The following is a 20,863-nucleotide window of genomic DNA, read 5'->3' on the forward strand; positions in this document are numbered from 1 at the left end:
GCCACCGATCTCGCCTATGCGCACATTATTTGCTTTTTATTTTCCGCAGTCCTTTGCTGTCGCGACGCTCATGACAAGGCACGCCAGGGCGAGTGCCTCTGTGCCTTTGGACTCTCGCTCGCTGCTGATCGCAGCCAGGCCGGCTCTCGCGTGGTCGTCGCGTGCGATCGATGTGCAAATCGAATGCCCAACCCGGCTGCACAACCGCAACGACGCCGCACTTGCTCCCTATTCGCACCGCCGCCGCGCGCAATGAGTGGCGCCGCGCCCCTGGCTCAGATGCGCCGACGTCGGCACAGATGCGGCACAAACCGCCGTGCCCGCGGCCGGCGCCGCGGGCACACTGGTGCCTGCGCAGGAACGCTGCGCTGTTCTGGGGCCGAGACAGCAGGGTTCGGCCCCCTTACCTGCGTAGCTTCCGCCGGCACAAGCGGGCCCATACCCGGGGCGTTCGTTATATTGCCCCCAACAGACCGACAGCTAGGCGACAATGGCCACAGCCGACACTTTAGCGTGCCTGTCATCCGCCTTCTTGTCGCCGCCGCGCTTTCCTTCTGCGCGCCCTGGCTTGTTCTTTTTCACATCGCATCTCTTACCGGTCCTCATTCTCTGCCGCCTGCTGGTCGTCGCGCTTGTTTTTATTTTTGTTGTCGTCGTCGTCTTCTTCTCGTCCCTAGGTCCCGCCCCTCAACAATATGTCGACGACGTCGCGCCGCTCAAAGTCGCGGCCGCCAAAAGTCTTCCAGTGCTCTGGCTATGGAAACTGCCACATGACGTTTACGCGCTCCGAGCATCTCGCCCGCCACATCCGGTACGTATCTTGAAATTCTTGTTACAACTTGCCTTGCCTGCGTTCAGGGTCTGACCGATTAGAAAACACACCGGCGAGCGCCCGTTCAGGTGCCACTGCAACAGGACGTTTTCACGCCTCGACAACCTCCGCCAGCATGCCCACACCGTCCACGCAAACGAGGCCATCGTTCCTACCACGACCCCGCTAGGCATCGTCCATCAACCCGTGTCCGCTCCGACGACGCCCATGTCGGCGCCAGTGCCCGGCTACACAAGCCAGCACCTTGTCCCTGGCCACCTCCAGCCCGTGGCCCAGCATCCCCAGCCGTTAGAACCCCGCGATACACTGCCGCCGCCTTCATCCTTCACGCTCCCGACGCCGTCACGTTTTCGTCCGAACCAGCACCGGCCTGGTCCGCTCATTCTGCAACCCCATGCTAACGAGACCGGCCAGCGGACGCCGCAGATGCCCCAGTCCGGCTCACCGCCTATGTCGCCAGCGTCGCTCCTGCAGCCGCCCACTTCCGCCCGATCTACCCACACGCCTACGTCTCCTCTCTACCCTCTCCCGTCTCCGATCTTACGAACAAGCGCTGCGCGTCATCACGCGTACGCTCCGCCGTCCGCCGCGTCCTCGATCGCGGACGCCTACTCGCCGGCCGCACCGCGGTTTCCAGCGTCGACAACCTTCACGCCGCCGGCAACCGCGACCGTGCCGCCCCCAAACTACGACGCCGACTATTACTACTACCGACACGAGTACGACAGGGGCAATGTCAAGCCTGAAACCGCCGCCCCGGGAGAGGACGACGAAGATCGCGGCCGCAGGCGGACATGGGGACCCGCCATCAACCTCCCGCCACCGGTCCCGTCCCAGCAGTACGCGCCGCCTGGCCAGCCGCCGTCGTATGCTGCCCAACCGCCACAGCCTGCCCCGTACGACCCGCAGTGGCGGGCCGGACCTCCAGAGTACGGCGTGTATTCGTACGACTACCGGCACGCCCCGCCGCAACAGAACTACAGCTACGCTGCGAACGGGTACCCGACATCGGTCCGTCATGCGCCGACGATGTCGACCGGCAGCGAAGCCAGTGTCAGTTCGAACGGATCGGAGCCGTATTACGTCGCGAGACGGAGGAGCAGCCTGCCTGACGTGCTTCCAGCTCCGAACGTCCAGCAAGACCGGCCTGTCTTGCCACCAATGCGCACGAACTCGACGGCCGGAAACGACATGGCCAAGGATAAGGCTGGCAATGGCGACATGAAGGGCATGAACGCGTTGCTTGAAGCCGCGAGTATGGCCGGCCTAGCCGCCTAGTTCTCGCGCGATCCTATACAATTTTTTGCTGATTTTTTTGGCGTTAATTGCGGTATACGTGCTGCATGTCAGTAGCTCTTTTTGGAAAAAATTGTATTTTTACGGTCTTTGGGATAGGCGGATTTTTTTCGGACGGTGTATTATTAGCTTTATTCTGGCGTATACCGGGACTAGTGGATTGAAAGTTAAATATTGGTCTTTAGTGGGGATGGGTGCATTGTACGTTCGTTACGGCGCGGATCTGCTTTGGTGTTATACGTACATAGTTCCGAATGACGGTTGTATAGTGGCTGTTTGGAGTGATAGTAATGGATATCTCGTGTATAATGAGTCGACTTCTACAGCCGCAGTCTGCTAGAATGAGTAGCGTAGAATTGAGAGTATAAAATTAACGATTCCTATGAATTGTCTTTTACTCAGTAACACACACACTTGTGATATCTTTTCCAAAACGATTCGGTGCGAAATAAAAGTTTGACAGCGCGAGCCGCATCACTCCTCCGTCTTCAGTCACTGCTTCACCGCCCACACCTCCCCTCCCGCAACATTACGCCAAATACCACTTGCTCAATGACGGCAACAGACTCCAGCTCATCACGGACACCATCAACATCTCTCCCGCCTACGGCCCAACCCCAGCGCCCGCAACCTGCACCAGACCCTAACCCGCCGATCGCAGAATACCCAATTCTGGCCGTGCGCCGCCAGTTGGCCCCGTCGCTATGGGCATCCTGTCTCGACTGCTGGTGCGCCATGACGGAATACTTCATCGCCCAGCCGCCATCCGCGGTCGAGCGCGCGACACACCTCATCAGGTTCCTACAGACATACGTCTCGCTCGCCCGGGACACCGTCGATGCCGACGGTGTACATGACAGTTTGCCGGACGCGGCCCGAGCCGCCGACGACGGCGACGAGATCCAGGATCCCATGGCGCGCCTGCTGCGACGGAACGTGTTTGTGCTGCTGTATCGCCAGTACTGCCTGTCATCCCACGTCAGCAATCTCGACATGATCTGGGGTTTTGTCCGGCTCTATGCTCGCGGCAACCACGCCGCTATTCAAAAAGTCATTAAGCATCTCGGTTTCGCCTCCCTTCCGGCGGCCGACACCAGCAGCAGCAGTAAGAACCCGACGCAGGATCCAGTCGTCGGCCCGACGGACAGACTGCGCGGGTTCATCTTCGACCGCATCCGGTCCGGCAAGTTCACGGTCGAGGAGCTCCACGCCGTGCGGATCCTGCTGCGGGACCAACAGATCGCCCAGGCGTGGCTTACCCGGCACGCCTGGTTCGCGGGACTCAAGGCCATCGTCAGCACGGCTACGGCACGACCGGAGTCAGCACCAGCAGCGACGCCGGCAGAAGTTGCCGTCAAGGTCGCGTACGTGTCGTTCGTGGGGCTCGCGGCCGCGAACCCGGACGCGGCAGCGACAGTGTTCGACGGCCTGCGGACACAGCTGCCGCCGCCGCACGAGGTCGGGCCGGGCGAGCTGCTGCCCGCGCTCGTCGTGCGTACCAAGATCGTTGCGCGAGTCCGGCACCTCGCGGCGTCGTCGACCGGCGGCCGCAGTGGCGGCGAACGTTTGAACGCCGTGGTCGTCGCGCTCGAGACCATCAAGCTCAAGCTGCCGCCCGCCACGGTCACCGCCATATCCGCGTGTTTCCGAAAGTCGGCGACGCGCAAGACCGCGCGCGCGGCCAAGCGACGGATCAAGAAGATGGACGTCGACGCGATAGGGACCGTGCTCGACCTTGACGACGCCAGAATGGTCAAGGAGATCAAGGAGATCTTCCCACATCTGGCCGAGAAGTACATCGTCACGCTGCTGGCGGCCAAGAATAACTCGGTCGAGGAGGTGTTGGCATATCTTGTCGAGCAGGTGCCGGACAGGACCCACCCTGACGAACTTGCCGATGCCGTGGCGTCGTTGACGGTCGCGCCGATTGAGGATGGCGTCGTGGACAACGCCGACGACGCCGAGAGGCGCAGGTTTGAGAATTTGGAGTTTGCGCCTGGGACCTTGCACTACGGCCGGCGGCCGGGCGCGGACGCGGATGAGATGCTAGCCCGGGGCACGACGGTGTCGGACAAGCAGAAGATTTTCGACAGTCTGAGATTGATATACGACGAGGATGAGGACGAACGGGACGACACTTACGACGATGTCGATGCGCTCGCGCATGTCTACGAGGACCCGGAGATGGACTACAAGGACAAAGACGACCAGGCCCCGGCGTCGCAGCCGCCGCCGCTGCCGAGAACGATCGAAAAGCCCAAAGGAAAGCCGTGGGAGAACAAGTTAAGCAAGAAAGAAATGCAACAACTCAAGGACGAACAAGAGTTCCAGCGCGCCGAGAACCCTAACGAGCAATATCTCTGGGGCATTTACTCGGGCGACAAATCCGTGTTTGAGACGAAGCAGCGCGGCACAAAGTTTAGGTCAGAGATGAAGAACAGGACGAATTGGACGGACGAGCAGCTGGAAGGATGGGCTAAAGTTCTTGATCGTGATGTACGTTATGGGTTTTGCTTCTTGGGTCTCTGTCTGCTAACCGACGACGCAGCCTAAATTCCGGAAACGGCTGGAGGCAAAGTACATTTTTGCCGGTAACCGGCCGATCGTGACGTCGACAACGTACGATGAAATCGCCGACAAGTACGACCCGGACTCGGAGCCCGAGCTGGCGGACTCGGACAATGACTCTGACAACGACGCCGCGCCGACGAAGAACTTTTCGCGCCAGCGCGAAGTCCTGCCGGACTACCAGATCCCGACCGAGCCGAAGCCGGAGAAGATTTGGGGAGGCAAGGCAGAAAAGAAACGGCTCGAGCGGCTCCAGGCCCACCAGGAGCGCGAACGTCGGTTGCAGGCCCTGGCTAATGCCGGCCGCATCGGGCGGGGCGGGATTGGCTACGGCACTGGACGCGGAGGGGGATGGGCGAATGCGAATCATAATCGGAGGGATGCGCGAGCCAACAAGATGGATAGGGGCATGGGTACTCCTGAGTACTAAGCTTCGTGGATTTGTATTATATGTACAGTACGTGTAGCTGTGGGGACATGTATATATATATATATGTTGCAAGAATAATCAATGCTGTACGGCCATCCAATGCAATCCAATCATACTCTCTCGACATAGACCTTGATCTTCCTGTGAATATTCATCTCGCCTTGCACATCCTCACCCGCTTTATCCCCGCGATCCTCACGCACCTCGTCCTCGGTCATGGGCACGCTGCACCATCGCATCGCGACCCTGCCGCCACTCTCAGACGGCTGACTCCAACCAACACGGTCCTTCGTGATCTCGAGCCCGTATACAAAGTTCCGCCTCGCGGCATCCAGCAGCGCGCGGGCGACTCCCGTCCGGCGCGCCGAGTGCACCGTGTATATCCGCGAAATGCCCATAATCAGCGTCTCTTGCGTGCGCGGCAGTACCCGTCCTGTGTCGACGGACATGAAAAACCCAGTTTCTGCGCGCTCGACCAGACACAGCCCGACGACAACTTGTGCACCGCTGCTGCTGCTGCTGCTGGCGGCGGCGTCGGGACCCCTGTTTTCGTCCGCGAACCTGCCCGCCACGCAGACAAACACGGTCGCGTCGGTGCGGTGCACGAGCGCGGCAAGTCGTTCGTCGGGAGCCGACAGCTCCGAGTTACAGAGCCGTAAAGAGGCGTCCACAGCGGTCTTGACCGACCGCAGCGCTGTCGATCCCGATAGGTCTCGCACGGCGAACTTGTAGATTTTTGATCCCTTTTGCGACAACTGGTGGGCTGGGCCCGTCCGTTGCTGCAAGCTCGCGGTCGCGATAGGCGCGCAGTGCCGCGGGATCGTCACGTCCACGCCGCCGATTGCGCGCGCGTGAAATCTGGAATGCAGACGTATGTCGTCGGGCGCAAGCGTGTCGTAGGACATGCCGCATTGGAGACAGGTTTTCCGATGCGGTTTGTTCGAGAGCGACAGATAGGTCTGGACTTTTCTTTCCGTGGCCACGTTCTTGTTTTCTGCAGATTTCGTCGTTACCGGTTGTCGTCGATTGCGGGACCGTTTGCTCGGTGGCGGCGGTGAAGATGGCGGCGTGGACAGCGGGTTCGAGCACGCGACGACTATCGTATCGGACGACGGACATGCTGATGACGAGGAATTTAACACGCTGGCGAACGGCCGCCGGCGGGACTGGTATGTTGTCCTTGGTTGCCGCGGACGGGGAGGCGTCTCTTGCTTCGACGACATCGTGAAAGACAAGGTTATTGTGACAAGCGTCGAGAGCCGCCGTGGATTGGACAATGAGAAGTTCGGCGGGCAGTATAGATGTTGATTTTCGACGCGTCGATCACGCGTTCCAGTACGAGCCCCTCAGCTCCACTCTCGCGTTTGCAGCGGCATTGCCAACCAAACATTCTTCTGCCAGCATTTACTCGCATTCAGCTCAAAGCAAAATGGCTCCAAAAAAAGAAAAACAACAAGCTCCTACTGTCGATGAAGCAGAATCAAAAGTCCTTGCCTACATGATCTCCCAGAACCGACCGTATTCGGCAACAGACGTGTTCCAAAACCTGCACGGCGCGCTGTCGCGACCGGTCGTTAATCGCGCGCTGGCAGCGCTGGAGACTAGAGGCCAGCTTGATGCCAAGACGTTTGGAAAGCAAGTGATTTATGTTGGGAAGCAGACGGACGGCGGTCTCGCTCAGGCGGACGCCGGTGCGGAGGAAAGGAGTGAGGAGGACATGGCGGCCGAAATTGAGCAACTGAAGGCTGAGGACGAGGCGCTGGGGAAGCGGGCTGCGAGGTTGAAGACCGGTATGTTTTTGCCCGGGTACTTAGCCATGGGTTGAGCAATATTGAGCTTTTCGCAGAGTTGGCAGAAGTCCAGAAAACACCGCGAACCGACGATCTGGTGTCTCGGAACGCTGAACTAGACGCTCAGGTGCGCATAATCTGGCTCCGTAGACATGTGAACAAGATTAAGGTGATTTGATAGATTGATAAAGCTTCTAAGCGGTTAGATCTCCTGGCTTCAGCAGCATCAGGTAACGCGGGCGCGCCGCTGCTGTCCGCAGCTGAAGTGTCGAAGATGCGCGCGGAGTTGACCAAGCTGCTCAAAGAATGGGCCAGGCGACGAAAGATGGTTTGCACATTCTACATGTTTGACTTGCATGACATGCTAATGGCTGACGGCTGCCCAGTTTATGGACGTCTGGAGTGTAATTCGGGAGAACGTGCCAGACTCCAAGGAACTATGGGTCTGATTCTTTTTAATCTGGATAAGATAAGATATATTTGCCGTATACAAGTTGTACTGACTCAGGTTTAGGATGATCTAGGCATTGAAGACGACGCACAGAGCACTGAGGTGGTCCGTCAAATGGCGAAGATTTGACAGGGTCGTAATTGTTTGTACTCGCAAAACAATACATCGCTGTGAATGTTTATCTACTTCTTCTGGTTGACTGTAATGTATTTCATACTTAATTTAATAGCTGCCTGACACGTGCAAGCATACGATAAGGAGTAAGAAATTATGTATTGGTGGCCCTGAACTGGCATTGGCGAGACACGCATACATGAGATTGGAGATTGACAGGAATAGGGGTCAAATGGGAACAATAGTGCCAGCAGAACCAGCACTAAGCGACGACGAAACAGCGCAGCACGCGATCATACTGAGACCAGACCAGAGCTGCTGGCCCCGCGCTGCCGACGACGACCACATTGTCCAACTGTCCGTGGTTCCCAACTGAAACAGGGGTTCCGCTGCTCAGATCGAGACTCATGTGGGGCAGTAAGGCAGCCTTTTCGTCAGCTTTCTGCGGTCTACGAGGGCTTGCTGTTCTTATCGTCATACCATTAAGCTGAATTGTAAACTTTCCATAATTGAGGAGTCCCGCCGCCAACGTGCGCCGCACACAACCGGGGAAGCCCTAGCCCTCACATACTCAAGTGGAACGGTAAACTAAAAGCGCGTTAAGGTTCGTAACCTTGTATGGCAAGCCGCCGTCGGAACCACCGGCATGCGTTAGCAGTTTTCATAGTTTTGCGGATCGTCAGCAAGAGATTGCGCTTAACGGTCCTGCGGGATACGGCTGCTGAGCTCACCGCCATCGACTAAGTTGCCCGCCACGCACGCGCCGCTGCAACACTCATAATCTCACTGCTTGCAGTTCTCTCACCGATCAATTGCTTCCTTCGTCCGCGCGAACCTCGACGATCTACTCCAGCACTCCGCTACTTCCGCCGAAGTTCTCATTCTGTCTGCCCAACTCTCTCCTTCACCAACCGCCGCCGTGTCCGCGCCGCCCAGCCTTACACCGGTCGAGCCGCCACCGGTCCCAGTCATCCTTCCCCAACGAACACGCCAGCAGCACCCGCAGCCCATGCTAGGCTCCCAAGCCCAATCCCAGCCCGCGTTGCTCGAGGCAAGCCGGAGTCCCCCGAGTAAGAGTGCGTCCTCCGGTCTTCTTCACAACTGTTCACTGCCGGATCCTCCGCATCCGCAGATCATGTTGAGACTGATGACTGACCTAACTTCTCCAGATCTGTCGCATGTGCCCTGCAAGTTCTTTCGCCAAGGAACCTGCCAGGCCGGAAACACGTGCCCGTTCTCCCATTCTATCGACTCCCAGCTTGAGCAAGCCCCGTGCAAGTATTTCCAGAAGGTGCGTGTTGTATGACCTTGTCGGGTGATAAAGGCTTCTAACAGAATTTAGGGAAACTGCAAGTTCGGCGCAAAATGTGCTCTGGCCCATATTCTCCCTGATGGACGACGAGTGAATCATCGATCTCTTTCCCAGAACTACGGCCCCCTTCAGCTCGGGGCCCGCAACATTCTTCCCGACCTGAACGCAAACTCCTACTCCAACAACCCCTCCGCACTCGCCCGCTCGCTCATTGCGCAACACAACCGTCAGCCGTCTCAGCAGACGCCGGCCCCGGCTCCATCCACTCAGCCGCTTGATGTCCCAGACTATGGTCTCGAGTATGGTGCGTCCCCGCCCGCAGAGAACTTTCTCTCACCGTCGTCGGCCCGCACACTTGGTCCGTTAGACGTGCCGATGCCAGCTTCGCTGGAATCGAACGGAATCTCATTCCTGGCGCGACATGGACCAATAGCTGCATCGGTCCCTGCCAAGTTCGGGTCTCTGGACAATTCACCTCCGCAATCGCTTCCACAGCAAAACTCCGGTGTCAATCTCAATGCACTGTCATCGTCGCACACCCTCAGATCGCTGTATATGTCGGCCTTTGGCGTCGATTCGGAGCATGGATTGTCTTCACCACTCAAGAATGGTGTAATTGGCAGCAAGGCAGGATTCGTGTCGCCCGGACCCGACGAACCGGTCTCTTCTAATTCTTCGTCACCACCTGGATCTAACACAGCCACAATGGCCTCGTCCACGACTACTGCGTCTGGGGTCCCACTTAGACTCGGCAGTATGTCGCACTCACCCTTTGGCCTGACTTTGACAGCGAATGCGTCGTCCAATCACTCTGGCCGACGATACGTCTCGTCCTCGTTTCCTGCTCGCTCCTCAATATGGCGTGGCAGCTCCAGTCTTACGCATGACGAGGACGACTTTTACACCGGGGCGAATGGCAGCTATCATACCTCTAACCCAGAGTCTTTTTTGTCCGACGACCCAGCAAACAACAACATTACTTTTGCGTACGAAGAAGATTTCGTCCCGTCGTCGCTTAACGAGCTACTCACTCCCCAGGAACGCCACCGCCGCGGATCTCGACATGACGACGGTATGCACGCCGGCGAATATTCTTCTTCGATTTCTGGACGATTGGGCAGCACTGGTGCCATTGGGGACGGCATCGTTTCGTCTCCGCCGCGAGGGATGGGATTAGGTGAGAGCCCTCGATTTGGACAATTATTCAATGGCCATCACGGAGGCATGGTAATGAGTAACTCAAATAGCACCAACGCGAGTGCTATTGGATCCCCGCTCCCGCTGCGGTATACCTCCTTTGGTACTGCAGCGCCGACCACGACTGCTGGACCAGAATTTGCCAACGGCTCTTCATCTTCTTTCTTGTCTTCCTCGCCGTTGGCAACGACGAAGAAGTTCACAGGCGGTACCGTACAGAGGACTCCAAGCGGGCGTCGGGCGGTTTCGTCCTCGACTCTTGTCATTGAGGAAGACGATGAGGAGGACAGCTCACTGCAGCACACGCACAGTGTCGGCAAGTCCGAGGAAGACGAGAACGAGATGCAGTTCGTCATGGACGAAGAGCAACTCGACTCGACCTCGAGCAGTAATCGAAGCAGGATAGAAGACGCCACTCACACAGAAAACGCGGTGGACGCCGTCGACGCTGTTGAAGGCAAGTTGAATGGACTCGTACTTTCTCGGTGAGCGTGGTCGTCGTCGTTGTCTAAGAAGTAGGCTAGCTTCATATATACGTTTGTCTTTGCATATGTCCGTGGTCGCCTTCATCTGCATAAACTCGGATTGTCGTCATTGTTTGGCTATTTTGTGTGCGTGTTTTATTCGATATTAATGGGCTCGTAAGATTTTGGGAATTCGATTTCATTTTCTTGTCGGATTGCTTTTATTGCAGGTTTACTCATCAACGACATTATGACAGCTGTCATGCGAGGGCAACACGAAAACAACAACTCAAAATCAAATATTATGATAAGAAAGTGAGAGCGGTGGAAACAAAGTAATGTGATGCACATCAATGGCTAGGGAATTTTCGGAATATTTAAAAGCAAAGCAATCTATTTTATCGGTAATTTGTTTGATCTGCTAGGAATGTAAAAGCGCATCGGGATTGTTCTTTACTATCTATTTGTCTACTCTTATAAACTATGTCGTTAAATCTTTTTTTTCCCCTGTTGACTTTGATACATTTCGGCGATCGGTGATGGTCACTTTGTTTGTTAGTTTTTATTGTATATCTATCGATTATTTCGTTATCGATCTAATTTCACTTTTTCTTATGTAATTAATATTTGAAGAGGGATAGTTTCGACGAATAAGTCACAATGAACAGCACCACTGCAAATATAAAGTATTCCGGCGTCCCCACTTCAACTATATCTGAGATCGGATACATGGCACTGCCTTCATATGATATTTTAAAGTTTTAGCCTAAGGAGCCGCTAGTCAATTGCGGGTTAGGGGCCAGATAACTAAGTGATCGGGCCGGCTTATCTGGTTGACGGTTAATTACGCATTATGTCTTGAGAGCCGGCGACACATAGTAGTTTGCTACGATAAAGAATGTTGGAGTATTTAGGCTGTAGCGGGATGTTTGATAGTCCCGTGTCTGTTTGCTTACCTGTTCAAGAGCCACTATCATATTCTGTTAACTAATTGCATATGATATATCAATTCATGACCACAATTCCAGTATATCGTACCGTCGATGGCATGGTCCTATTATCAAATCCCAAACGCTTATGTATGATTAGAAAACGCTTGCCTACGCTTGCCTATTTACCACCCGTCTTTGCAAAGAACTCCCATAGTTAAACCGAACAGATCAGTGTTCAATACATCTCAGTCTCTTTGTCTAACATCTCCCAAAGCCGGTTGCCAGTGGCCCGGTTCGTCAAGCCATCCTGGATGCTTCCGCGGGGAGTACCGAATCTGCCCCAGGGGACAAAATATCCACCATTGTCGGACGCGGTGATATTTGGAGAGAAGCCGACGAAGATCTCGGTCAGTGCACCTAGACGAGGTTCGAATGAGAAAAACGCCTGGATGTCGAGCCATTGTTAGTCGGATAGGTGAAATCTAAGGTAGTGTGAGTTGCTTACAGAAAGCGTTTGTCTCCAAGACGACATGCTCCGGAATAAATTCGATTTCAAATGCCCCGGATTCAACGACTGATCGTAAACGTTAGCCACGGACTATCAAGCCAGAACATTCTCATAACTTACCAAACTCAAAACACCGGTCCCTTGCACTCTTTTCGCCATCTCATAGCCAAGAATAATATCCGCGGCCTTGCTCTGGGCGTACTTCAAAAACAACGACCCATCGGTCTTTTCAAAGTTAACGTCGTCCCAGTTAATCCCATCCGGCGACGGTGCAAAGTTATTCGCATCAGATGCAACCCACATCACCCTAACCGAATTCGCTGGCGCGTCCTTTGCGGATTCAATGACCGTCGGCGTGAGGTATTTGTTCAGTAAGAAATGCCCGACAACGTTGACGCCCCATTGTAGTTCGTATCCCTGCACAAATCAGCACCCATGCTTACACTTTATAATTTTCATATAAGATTATTTTCTATATAGCATACCTGAATAGTTTTGGATCCCTCCGGCGGCATCATGACACCCGCGTTATACCACACAGAATCCAACCTCGTTGTCTTTGACAATAATTGCTCGACACCGGGTTTGATCGACGGCAAATCCGCGAGATCCATTGAGATCAGCTCCATCCGTCCCAGGCTCGGTGCTTTAGTGCCCACAGCGGGCGTCTCCATGATTTTTTCCGTGACTTCCCGGAATAACTTGAGGTTGCGAGCTGCGACGTAAACAGTCGCGTTTTTCCAGAATAGAATGCGCAGGAGCTCGAGCCCTATACCGGCAGTCGCTCCAGTAATGAAGTACACCTGTCGAGTACCATTAGCATATATACCGGCAGTAGGAACCAACCAACAAATCGAGTGATTAGGATGTTGTTGCTGGAAATTGGCCCATGATGTATACCTTGCCCGTAAGATCTGGCAAATCTTTCTCGGTGAACTTCGGACTGGGTGGGTACACCTCCGTGATCGTCTGCCATACAAGACTCATTGTCGACGCAGTGGAAGTTCTCTATGAAGGCGGACTTTTCTAGATGGTTACTGAAGCGCATCATGGAGATGACGTACGAACGGGTTTTATCGATGTCCCAACCGATGCTATCTTAAACCTTAAGTATGACGTCTTGACGACTCCGTTCCTGTGAAAATCTCGTTCTGATCTTGATCTTCTCCACTGACTATTTGGAGCAATTCCTGGCTGGTCCTATCGCCTAGTGGCCATAGAAATATTCAGATTTTTTTTTTCAAGCTTAAATACTCGGTTCAAACAAAATGACGACATGCCCAACTTCCAACCCCAAACTCCTGTGACACCAATTTACCATGCCAAATCATTACAATCATCTTGACTCAAAACCTGCTTCTCGAATACTTCTGAAATCTTCCTGTTGTATCGTACCTTCGACACCGCTCTCACCCTCGAGAAATATACCGGACAATCCTGCGACACGCAAGCTACATCTTCAACTCTTGATATCCGTGCGCAAGATCGGCAAATATCTAACAAATCGGACAAGCGGCGCTGCAAGCCAATGCCACGAGATTGCAAGATATAATAACTCTTCGCGACATCGATCTTGCAGTGAGCACAAATCAGACCTGCGGATGCGTCATTAACTTGACATACAATGCAGAGTGATGACTTCATATAGGAATGGATTAGACTCTTCTTTGATACCGCGTCGCTGTCTTGGAGTAGATGGGGAATGCGGACTATTTTTGGCATTTCGTCATACCATGATCGTACACTGACGCCAATCAAATTAAGAATTCTATCCAATGGCGGAATGATGTTCTTCGTGATATAGTAATCCGCATCAAGGAACATGTTGCTATATCATATCAGATTAAAGTTCTCCAGCCAACAGTATGTGAAATCGAATGCCTTACTCATTCATTAACAATGCCTCTGGGGAGACACAGCGATCGACAAGCCTGCTACCCAGAGCACCTGCTATGACCACATATGGCACACGTTCTCCGTATTGCGGCTCCGCACGAGGATCTTCTTGCATTCTGCGCGCACTGATCATTGCGCCTGGAGGGAGCAAACCTTTTTCACTGTAGGTCCCCATTCTGACCTCTTTGGCAAAACAGAAGTCTTGAATGGATACATGGCCACTCATAATCTTGGTCCACTGGTCTTGCAGGTATTCTTTCACTTCCGACAGATCACACGTGCGGAATAGGATCCTGCATCATTAGCAAGCAAATCATTTATTAAATATAGTAGCCTACTCACTTTAAGACTTTCTCTTCAATCTTCTGCTCTGCGGGCGTACCGTCCCTTCTGACCGTCTCCGTTCCTTTCGCATCAAATATAGGTTCCTTCTGGTATTTTGTTTCATACGCAAAGCCGACGTAGCGCTTTTTCGCAAGCAACACACAAGGCAGATATACCTTTTCCATCTTCAATTTTATCGGTCGCGAATTCATCTTTGTTACTGCCTCAGATATTTCGTTTCCGATGTCAAATGCCTGATCTTTACTCTTTCCAGGTAGATGAACGAAGAGACTGTCCGTATCACCATAAGCGACATGTGCTCCCCATCTCTGTGTTGTGTTAATCAACTCAATGGCCTTAAAACTGTCAGTCGGCGCTCTTTCAGTTACGATTCTCACACGTACCCGCTCCAAAATCTCTCGTCCACTTGAAACAATGGCATCAGCAATCTCAGCACATGGCATTCTCCCCGAGAATGATGCCGACGTATATCCATATGTAACGTTTGCAATGTACTTCAATGCAAGCTGCCTATTATTCAACAATTGTCTGAGCCCGTCATTCTCCGTATCATTCATTTCCCTTTTAACCATGACTCGTGTTTCCAAAATTTCTGTTAACATCTTTGCCAGAAGGGAGCGGCGAATGGACGGCTTGATAAAGATGAGACCGTTAGGCGACACTAGATGACGATTAGCAGAGATCAGAGGAAATATTAACTTACGACACCTACCCGTAAGATAGTCTTTCAGAAGACTCATCAAGCCATTAGGAAGATTCAAACTGGTCACCCCTAGCTTGTTTCGACCTCGCCATGATTCCACACGGCCTAGACACGTCGAGTAACTATTCCATTTAGATTTAGGGCCAGTGACATCAGTCTCCAACGCAGACACTCACCAGTAGTTATGCGCAATCATGATGGACGGATACAGAGACTGGAAATCAAGAACGACAACTGGGCTTGTATAGAAATTTGATTGAGGCTCCATCACCAGAGGGAGGGCCTCGAGAGCGTTTTGCCTACCAACCATCCGACGGCTGGGCGAAATGAGCATGAAGTTCTCGGCTTTGGCAATGCGAGTCATAAGTGACTCGACCTTGAATTGCGACCCACGAGAAATCACCGAGTAGAAATCAACACCTAGAAGACGCGCTTGCTCGCTGGTTCGTTCGATAATTTCCTGATTTTTTAACAATTCCAGGTTGAGGCTGGTACGGTTAATATAGTACTGTATCGCTCTAGAAACTTGCCCGGCTTCACCAAATTGAAACCACTTCGAAAGATCTTGATTACTATAGAACGGGACTCTAAATAATCTATTAGCCATCTATGTATGTCAATATGTTACTTTCCTTCGCACCGTTTCTTCAGTATCTGAAAGGCACAGTTCTGTACTGTATACTGTAATAGACTAACTGAGTTCCTCAAAAGCCGCCAAATATTGAACACATGTCTTCCAGTAACCCTAATTGACGACACCTGCGTGAACCCCCATCGATCGAAATTTCGGTTGCCGTTGCTTGTCTTAACCGTCTTGATCCTAGAAAATTCATCTTGCAAGTCGTACTCAAACCGATGGTGCACTCTATCAATTAGATAGCCCCACGATGAATTCTGAACCTCGTAACCGGTCAAAATATCGGGGTCTAATTCTCTGACGGTGTCAACCAGACAATTAATCAGATCCAATTCGTCGGACACAACAGTGAGAGTGTCGTTGTCGAACAATTTCTTCAATCGCGCTATATCCTCTTCCGTTTCGGAAACAATAATTATACCCATCACAAGCTCTTCGTTCATATGTCCTGTTGACGGCTGAAACATCCAGGTAACAAATGCGATCGGGTCCTTCTGTGGATTGGGCACACGACTGTATTGAGTATTCGCTACCAAATTAGTACTGAGTATAACACCAGTGATCCAAAGTTATTTCACATACCATGCATTTCTAGACTAAAAACCGACATCGTAGTTGATGATCTAGCATATGAATTTCGTTTTCTTTGCGACAGATTAGGAGAAACTCTTTGCGTGGGACCGTCGATCTGAGAAGAATGTATTTTCTTTCTGACCACAAATTTTGCGTTATCCTTTTCAGATTGCACTTGGTCGGTCCATTGTTTGACCTCAGCAGAAGATGGCGGCACAAGTCCATATTGCCACACACGAAACTTACTGTCACAATGCGGACGGCTCGCCGACGTGTGTAGTCCAGCCGCAAAATCTGGCAAATATAGGACTGATCCTCCTTGTAACTTGAACTCCTTTCCGGCATACTCGCGAGGACGGAGAGGGACGTCCTTATCCAAGCTGTAATACGCATCCTTGTACAGAATGCGAGGCTGACCGCAATCTTCGAGGGATCCAAGCACGTCAGACGGGTTCATTGGAGACTCTGAGATCAGCAGTAGCTTCTTGTTAATACCAAATGCCAGCTTTACATCGCGTCCTAAGAGTTTGTGCCGCGAATCTATTAGAAGTTAGTAAGTAGATTATACTCAAACCTGTCAAACGTTATACCTAGAGTGCTTGCCAACGAAAACCGGCGTAACAGTTCTGGAGACGATACAATGCTAAGTGTTGTATCATCAGAACTGTCAGTCGTAGCCTTCCGCGATCGACTACCATTTGCGCCGGAAGTAGGGCCCCGAAACCTCATCTTCTTCGCCAATCTCTGGTCTAAACCGTGTTCCTGAAACGATAAACTTTCTGTGCTTTGTGTACTTTTTACACTTTTCCCGAACTCTGTCATCGACGTGGCTCGCAAGGCAGCCTTCGATGTACTCTCCTGAAACAGACTCTGCGCTTGCTCAGAAGCTTTCGTAACAATTCTAACCGTTTTGATAGTCGCCGTATCAGTTGCATCAATAGAGCCTTCCGGCTGCGACGATGTTGTCAGAGTAGAGTGGTTTGGAGAATCAGAGCTTGAACTTCCTATATTTTTCCGTTTCAAATACTTTTGAGCAGCTGGAACATCTTCGGAGTCGTCATCTAAGCGGAAACGAACTGGTTGAGACTTCCTAATGGCACTAATTTCGAGTTTGTCCAGATCTTCTTTGACAACATTCTCCCAAAAGCTCCCATCATAAGTTTGCGACGTCTCGGATCCGGAAATTTCTGAACGGGCAGGCAGGAACATATTATCCAAAACTTCATAGGCTGACGGCACCGCATTTTCTTCCTCCGTATACATGCGGTAGCTATGCAGAGAAATAGATTTACCGGCGCTACTCTCGCTCTGGATCGACTGAAATAGCTTGTCACAAAGATCTTTCTCGTTTCTCCAGTAACTTTCCTCGCGCGGCTCACCTGCTGACATAGACGGCACGTCCTTTGGAGGCACGCGTCGTAGTTTCCTTCGCCTTCGTTCATCCCTCCATAACTCGGCCATACTATGCATAAACTTGAAATCCTCTGGAATAGGATTAGTACGTTCGATGAAGTCATGGTGTAGATTTCGCTCTTTAATGTCGTATCTGCCCATGACATGCTGAGCCTGAACATCAATTTCTAATGCACAATACGACTCTCGCGCAACAATATCAGGACCGGAGATCATATGTCGCTGTATAGTGTCTGTCGTCCACTCGAATGCATTGGCGCCTTTGCCAGAATACTCTAGTTGCTTATGTCAGTCTCACCCGCAGCAATATATCCTGCTGTAAGTAGCCCCTTGCGTACCTGGCACCGGAAATCGAAATCGTAGATTATTGACATTTACCCAGCCACATCCGAAGAGATTAAAGTCTGCCATAAACTGCAAGATATACGGCACGTGTGCTTCGTAGACCTGAACTGGGATTCCTAACACAGCGGAATCGCGGAACAAATCAGCCAGTCGGCCCATTATACTGGGACTGAGCATGTACACTTTCAAGAAATATTTCCAGCCAATATGAAATCCATAGAAAGGCACACCCTTGCAGAGAACAATGTTCGCTACAAACGTGTTTCGGGCATCTTTGGAATTATACTGGAATGAGGCCCGCAATGCATTATTGATACTCATATACAATCCCTGAATATATTCATGAACTAAACTATATTAGCTGTATTATACGACATTTCAACCAAGAACCCGTAATACCGTGCTGCTTATTCAGAGGCCCAGAATATTCGATGAAAAGGTAAGGAAATACACCGTGAATATGGGCGCACACTTTCTGGCCCGTGTCCGAATTACCGAAAACCCTTATTATAGGAACTTTGTAAAATTCAAACTCCTCGCTTTCCCCTAATGGTGATATTTTACGATCATATGAGCTCGGTACCACTTGGTAAGAATCGATGCAGTTCAATTGAAATCGGAACACGGTCTGATGCAGTTCATCGCCAGCGTGCTGCACTCCGGTATTCATTTTCCTGAATGAAACATCCAAATACTATGACATGAGCATATCATCGTTATGTATGTCAACAATGTGGCCGACTTGAGAGCCACGTAGAAGTGGACCTTATAAAGGCTGATGCGAGACCGATTTCTTAGTGTTTATTACAAAACTAAACAAGTTGGCAAATAACCGTAACCCAAAGAACCTTTTGTGCTCGTTTCGTCATGGTCCACATGATTGGACGCACATGGGTTTGGAACCCTAAGCCCTAAAACCCTGTTATGTTGCTGTCACGTACGGATAACCAGACTCTTTCTCTATGTAGTTGTTGCTCCGCATATTCACTACATCGTTGCGCTGCGTGCAAGTACGTCCGTTGTTATGCCTAAGTTGTGATCACGATAAATATCCGCTAAAACGTTATCTGCAAACCCTGTGTCGAAATGTTAAGGAAACTTGGATTTGGCGTCAGTATCACTACGGCTCAACCACAAGACTCGCCAGGTCGCAATGTCGGCGGTGAGGAGCTAGATGTGTCGAATGTTGATACGGAGGAGATTGAACACTATGCGGAGATAACGGAGAAGTTTGTGAATGACTTGCTCGAGCGATTGATCAATCAAGGTTTGCTGGTCTCTGCGGCTAAGGGTAAAGCGGATGACAAGGCGGTCAAGCGCATAAATGCCCTGCAAACGAACATCGAAAGTATGGTAGATATTAGCAAAGTTCCCCTTATCCATGTGATCTCTGTACTAATTATTGGACTTATTATAGACCGAAAGGCAGATTTCGGCTGCGTTGATGGGACGTTTGTGGACGCTGCCTTGGTCGAGAAGGCGTCCGGGAACAAAACCTACTTACCACTGGTATACAAGTTGAATCTTGCAGAGATTGCGTATCAGCTGTTCCGTATCCAACCTTCCACAGATACGGCCCGAATTGCTCTTCAAGCTATTAAGGAAGCTTTCCCGGAATGTCTCGGTCTTGCCAAAGATGTCTACAACGCTCAATTCATCATCCTTGTGGCGATCCAGAGCTATATTTTGACCCTTGCCGAGCCCAGATTTCCTAGAAAAATTAGTGACCCATTGAAGGATTTCAATTCTCTTTTAGATGATGTTCCAATTGACACTGAGAGTGATATCAAGAGAGTCGATGACGCTAGGAGAATTTTAGGTTCGACGAAGGAGAAGAAGTCCTTGATTGACGCACTTAGACGTGAGTTTCCGTGGACCGAGTTTATCGAACACGCTAGCGCATGGATTTCTGTAACCATTGCCATTCTTGACAAACGACAATTGTACGTTGCCGGAAGTTTGCTCTTATGCCTCGAGTATTTATGCCTGTAGTGAATGATATTGACTATTTTTCTTTTCATTTAGTCCTCCTGGACTGGCTATGGTTGCCGGAGTCGAAATGGTGGCTACAGAAATCGATGCCTCCGCTCCCAGGAGATCTACTCGGAAGGGTAAAGGCCCAAAAAGTGCCGAGACTTCGATGTCGGCAACAATTACGCGCCAGACACGATTGAAAAGAAGACAAGAGGAACCAGAGTCACGGATAATTGAGGAATCCAAGAGGAAGAAGTATAATGAGCGACAAAAATATGCCGAAAAGGTTTCATTCTCTCAAGATAGCTCCCAATCTCGGCCAGAGGCGGGAAACTTCACGATAACAGTTCAGTCTGCAAGTCCCCCATCGGAACGGCCAAAGCGATCGGTCAAGTCAGGTCCTCCTGCGCCCAGTGATGAGGATCTCTATGAAGGTGCTGAAGCTAAAGGTAGTGACAAGGATGAAGCTGAATCGTCGGTTTCAACTCGGCGAGCAACCCCGGCACAGATATCGCAGTCACAGGCACTGAAAGCCAAGAACCTGAGCCCAACAAAAAGCTGGGAGCATCCTAGGCGTAAATGGAGTCCCGAAATGGAGGACGCGCTACTGAAAGCAATTCAGAAGTACGAACGATGGACTGCAATCGAGAAGGTGAGAAGTCGCTGAAACTGCAGTTTTCAAATGTGGCAACTAATGGCGATCTACAGAAAGTTATGCAGGCCGTGGAGGAATCAAAAGCTGGCCGTCCTTTGAACGCTGATCTATTTGAGGAATTAGTTTTGCTTGAAGGTCTGAATCAAATGAATCTTAAAGACAAAGCCAGAAATATTAAACACAATATGATTCTGTAAGTCGATGAGCCGTTAGATGCACATATTTGTATATTGACGACAAAGCTGTAGTCAAGGAAAGTTAATTCCTCTTTTTTTGAGGCCCATTACGGTCTCGAAGAGAATTGTGGGAGACAGAACTCCGTTGTATGACGAATGATCGGAGAACCTAATGACCGTCTGAGATACGCCACGTTCGTTACGTCCCAGTTGGAAAGATAAGTGTTGTTAGATATGAGGGCCAAGTCTTTT

The 20,863-nt window shown here is 51.4% G+C and overlaps 8 protein-coding genes across 8 annotated transcripts; 5 read left to right on the forward strand and 3 right to left on the reverse strand.

Moving 5' to 3' along the window:
* Window positions 1–344: 344 nt before the first annotated feature.
* On the forward strand, window positions 345–2,513 carry POJ06DRAFT_117127 (uncharacterized protein). The gene is made up of 2 exons (XM_056184181.1): window positions 345–811; window positions 874–2,513. Exons 1-2 carry the CDS (start codon window positions 696–698, stop codon window positions 2,108–2,110), a joined length of 1,353 nt encoding a protein of 450 aa, XP_056043259.1. The 5' UTR covers window positions 345–695; the 3' UTR covers window positions 2,111–2,513.
* POJ06DRAFT_117135 (uncharacterized protein) lies at window positions 2,396–5,181 on the forward strand. Its single transcript, XM_056184182.1, has 2 exons — window positions 2,396–4,624; window positions 4,677–5,181. Exons 1-2 carry the CDS (start codon window positions 2,681–2,683, stop codon window positions 5,124–5,126), a joined length of 2,394 nt encoding a protein of 797 aa, XP_056043260.1. The 5' UTR covers window positions 2,396–2,680; the 3' UTR covers window positions 5,127–5,181.
* Window positions 5,182–5,236: 55 nt separating this feature from the next.
* POJ06DRAFT_268691 (ESCO1/2 acetyl-transferase-domain-containing protein) lies at window positions 5,237–6,349 on the reverse strand (the record flags this gene model as incomplete). Its single annotated transcript, XM_056189323.1, has 1 exon — window positions 5,237–6,349. One exon carries the CDS (start codon window positions 6,347–6,349, stop codon window positions 5,237–5,239), a length of 1,113 nt encoding a protein of 370 aa, XP_056043261.1.
* Window positions 6,350–6,402: 53 nt separating this feature from the next.
* On the forward strand, window positions 6,403–7,668 carry POJ06DRAFT_254540 (Tat binding protein 1-interacting protein-domain-containing protein; the record flags this gene model as incomplete). The annotated part of the gene is made up of 4 exons (XM_056187788.1): window positions 6,403–6,916; window positions 6,973–7,043; window positions 7,098–7,244; window positions 7,303–7,668. 4 exons carry the CDS (start codon window positions 6,403–6,405, stop codon window positions 7,363–7,365), a joined length of 795 nt encoding a protein of 264 aa, XP_056043262.1. The 3' UTR covers window positions 7,366–7,668.
* Window positions 7,669–8,099: 431 nt separating this feature from the next.
* Window positions 8,100–10,479, forward strand: POJ06DRAFT_281932 (uncharacterized protein; the record flags this gene model as incomplete). Its single annotated transcript, XM_056189983.1, has 4 exons — window positions 8,100–8,159; window positions 8,278–8,557; window positions 8,651–8,772; window positions 8,824–10,479. The coding sequence occupies 4 exons, from the start codon at window positions 8,100–8,102 to the stop codon at window positions 10,477–10,479; spliced, it is 2,118 nt and encodes a 705-aa protein (XP_056043263.1).
* Window positions 10,480–11,124: 645 nt separating this feature from the next.
* Window positions 11,125–13,069, reverse strand: POJ06DRAFT_254549 (uncharacterized protein). The gene is made up of 5 exons (XM_056187789.1): window positions 12,795–13,069; window positions 12,380–12,697; window positions 12,015–12,311; window positions 11,892–11,960; window positions 11,125–11,831 (listed from the first exon to the last, which is right to left on the reverse strand). The coding sequence occupies exons 1-5, from the start codon at window positions 12,879–12,881 to the stop codon at window positions 11,622–11,624; spliced, it is 981 nt and encodes a 326-aa protein (XP_056043264.1). The 5' UTR covers window positions 12,882–13,069; the 3' UTR covers window positions 11,125–11,621.
* On the reverse strand, window positions 13,070–18,633 carry POJ06DRAFT_254559 (uncharacterized protein). Its single transcript, XM_056187790.1, has 11 exons — window positions 18,206–18,633; window positions 17,800–18,153; window positions 16,639–17,736; window positions 16,058–16,588; window positions 15,479–16,004; window positions 15,015–15,425; window positions 14,848–14,960; window positions 14,519–14,796; window positions 14,133–14,470; window positions 13,781–14,083; window positions 13,070–13,722 (listed from the first exon to the last, which is right to left on the reverse strand). Exons 1-11 carry the CDS (start codon window positions 18,474–18,476, stop codon window positions 13,209–13,211), a joined length of 4,737 nt encoding a protein of 1,578 aa, XP_056043265.1. The 5' UTR covers window positions 18,477–18,633; the 3' UTR covers window positions 13,070–13,208.
* On the forward strand, window positions 18,623–20,862 carry POJ06DRAFT_117247 (uncharacterized protein). Its single transcript, XM_056184185.1, has 5 exons — window positions 18,623–19,154; window positions 19,224–19,749; window positions 19,832–20,432; window positions 20,489–20,628; window positions 20,684–20,862. The coding sequence occupies exons 1-5, from the start codon at window positions 18,893–18,895 to the stop codon at window positions 20,769–20,771; spliced, it is 1,617 nt and encodes a 538-aa protein (XP_056043266.1). The 5' UTR covers window positions 18,623–18,892; the 3' UTR covers window positions 20,772–20,862.
* The last annotated feature ends 1 nt before the right edge of the window (window position 20,863 follows it).

This window comes from Lipomyces tetrasporus (genome assembly GCF_029532465.1).
Source record: "Lipomyces tetrasporus strain NRRL Y-64009 chromosome Unknown POJ06scaffold_6, whole genome shotgun sequence".
Lineage (NCBI taxonomy): Eukaryota > Fungi > Ascomycota > Lipomycetes > Lipomycetales > Lipomycetaceae > Lipomyces > Lipomyces tetrasporus.

Excerpts from the sequence above, each read along its gene's own strand:
- POJ06DRAFT_117127 (XM_056184181.1), top strand. The coding sequence starts at position 696 with ATGTCGACGACGTCGCGCCGCTCAAAGTCGCGGCCGCCAAAAGTCTTC. Across the intron at positions 812-873 it reads CATCTCGCCCGCCACATCCG|AAAACACACCGGCGAGCGCC; the intron begins GTACGTATCTTG and ends CTGACCGATTAG.
- POJ06DRAFT_117135 (XM_056184182.1), top strand. The coding sequence starts at position 2,681 with ATGACGGCAACAGACTCCAGCTCATCACGGACACCATCAACATCTCTC. Across the intron at positions 4,625-4,676 it reads CTAAAGTTCTTGATCGTGAT|CCTAAATTCCGGAAACGGCT; the intron begins GTACGTTATGGG and ends CCGACGACGCAG.
- POJ06DRAFT_254549 (XM_056187789.1), bottom strand. The coding sequence starts at position 12,881 with ATGAGTCTTGTATGGCAGACGATCACGGAGGTGTACCCACCCAGTCCG. Across the intron at positions 11,961-12,014 it reads GGACCGGTGTTTTGAGTTTG|TCGTTGAATCCGGGGCATTT; the intron begins GTAAGTTATGAG and ends GTTTACGATCAG. Across the intron at positions 11,832-11,891 it reads CTTGGAGACAAACGCTTTCT|GCGTTTTTCTCATTCGAACC; the intron begins GTAAGCAACTCA and ends CTCGACATCCAG.
- POJ06DRAFT_254559 (XM_056187790.1), bottom strand. The coding sequence starts at position 18,476 with ATGAATACCGGAGTGCAGCACGCTGGCGATGAACTGCATCAGACCGTG. Across the intron at positions 16,589-16,638 it reads TTCGTTGGCAAGCACTCTAG|ATTCGCGGCACAAACTCTTA; the intron begins GTATAACGTTTG and ends AACTTCTAATAG. Across the intron at positions 14,797-14,847 it reads TCTGAAAGACTATCTTACGG|TGTCGCCTAACGGTCTCATC; the intron begins GTAGGTGTCGTA and ends ATCGTCATCTAG.
- POJ06DRAFT_117247 (XM_056184185.1), top strand. The coding sequence starts at position 18,893 with ATGTTAAGGAAACTTGGATTTGGCGTCAGTATCACTACGGCTCAACCA. Across the intron at positions 19,750-19,831 it reads ATTCTTGACAAACGACAATT|TCCTCCTGGACTGGCTATGG; the intron begins GTACGTTGCCGG and ends CTTTTCATTTAG. Across the intron at positions 20,629-20,683 it reads ATTAAACACAATATGATTCT|TCAAGGAAAGTTAATTCCTC; the intron begins GTAAGTCGATGA and ends ACAAAGCTGTAG.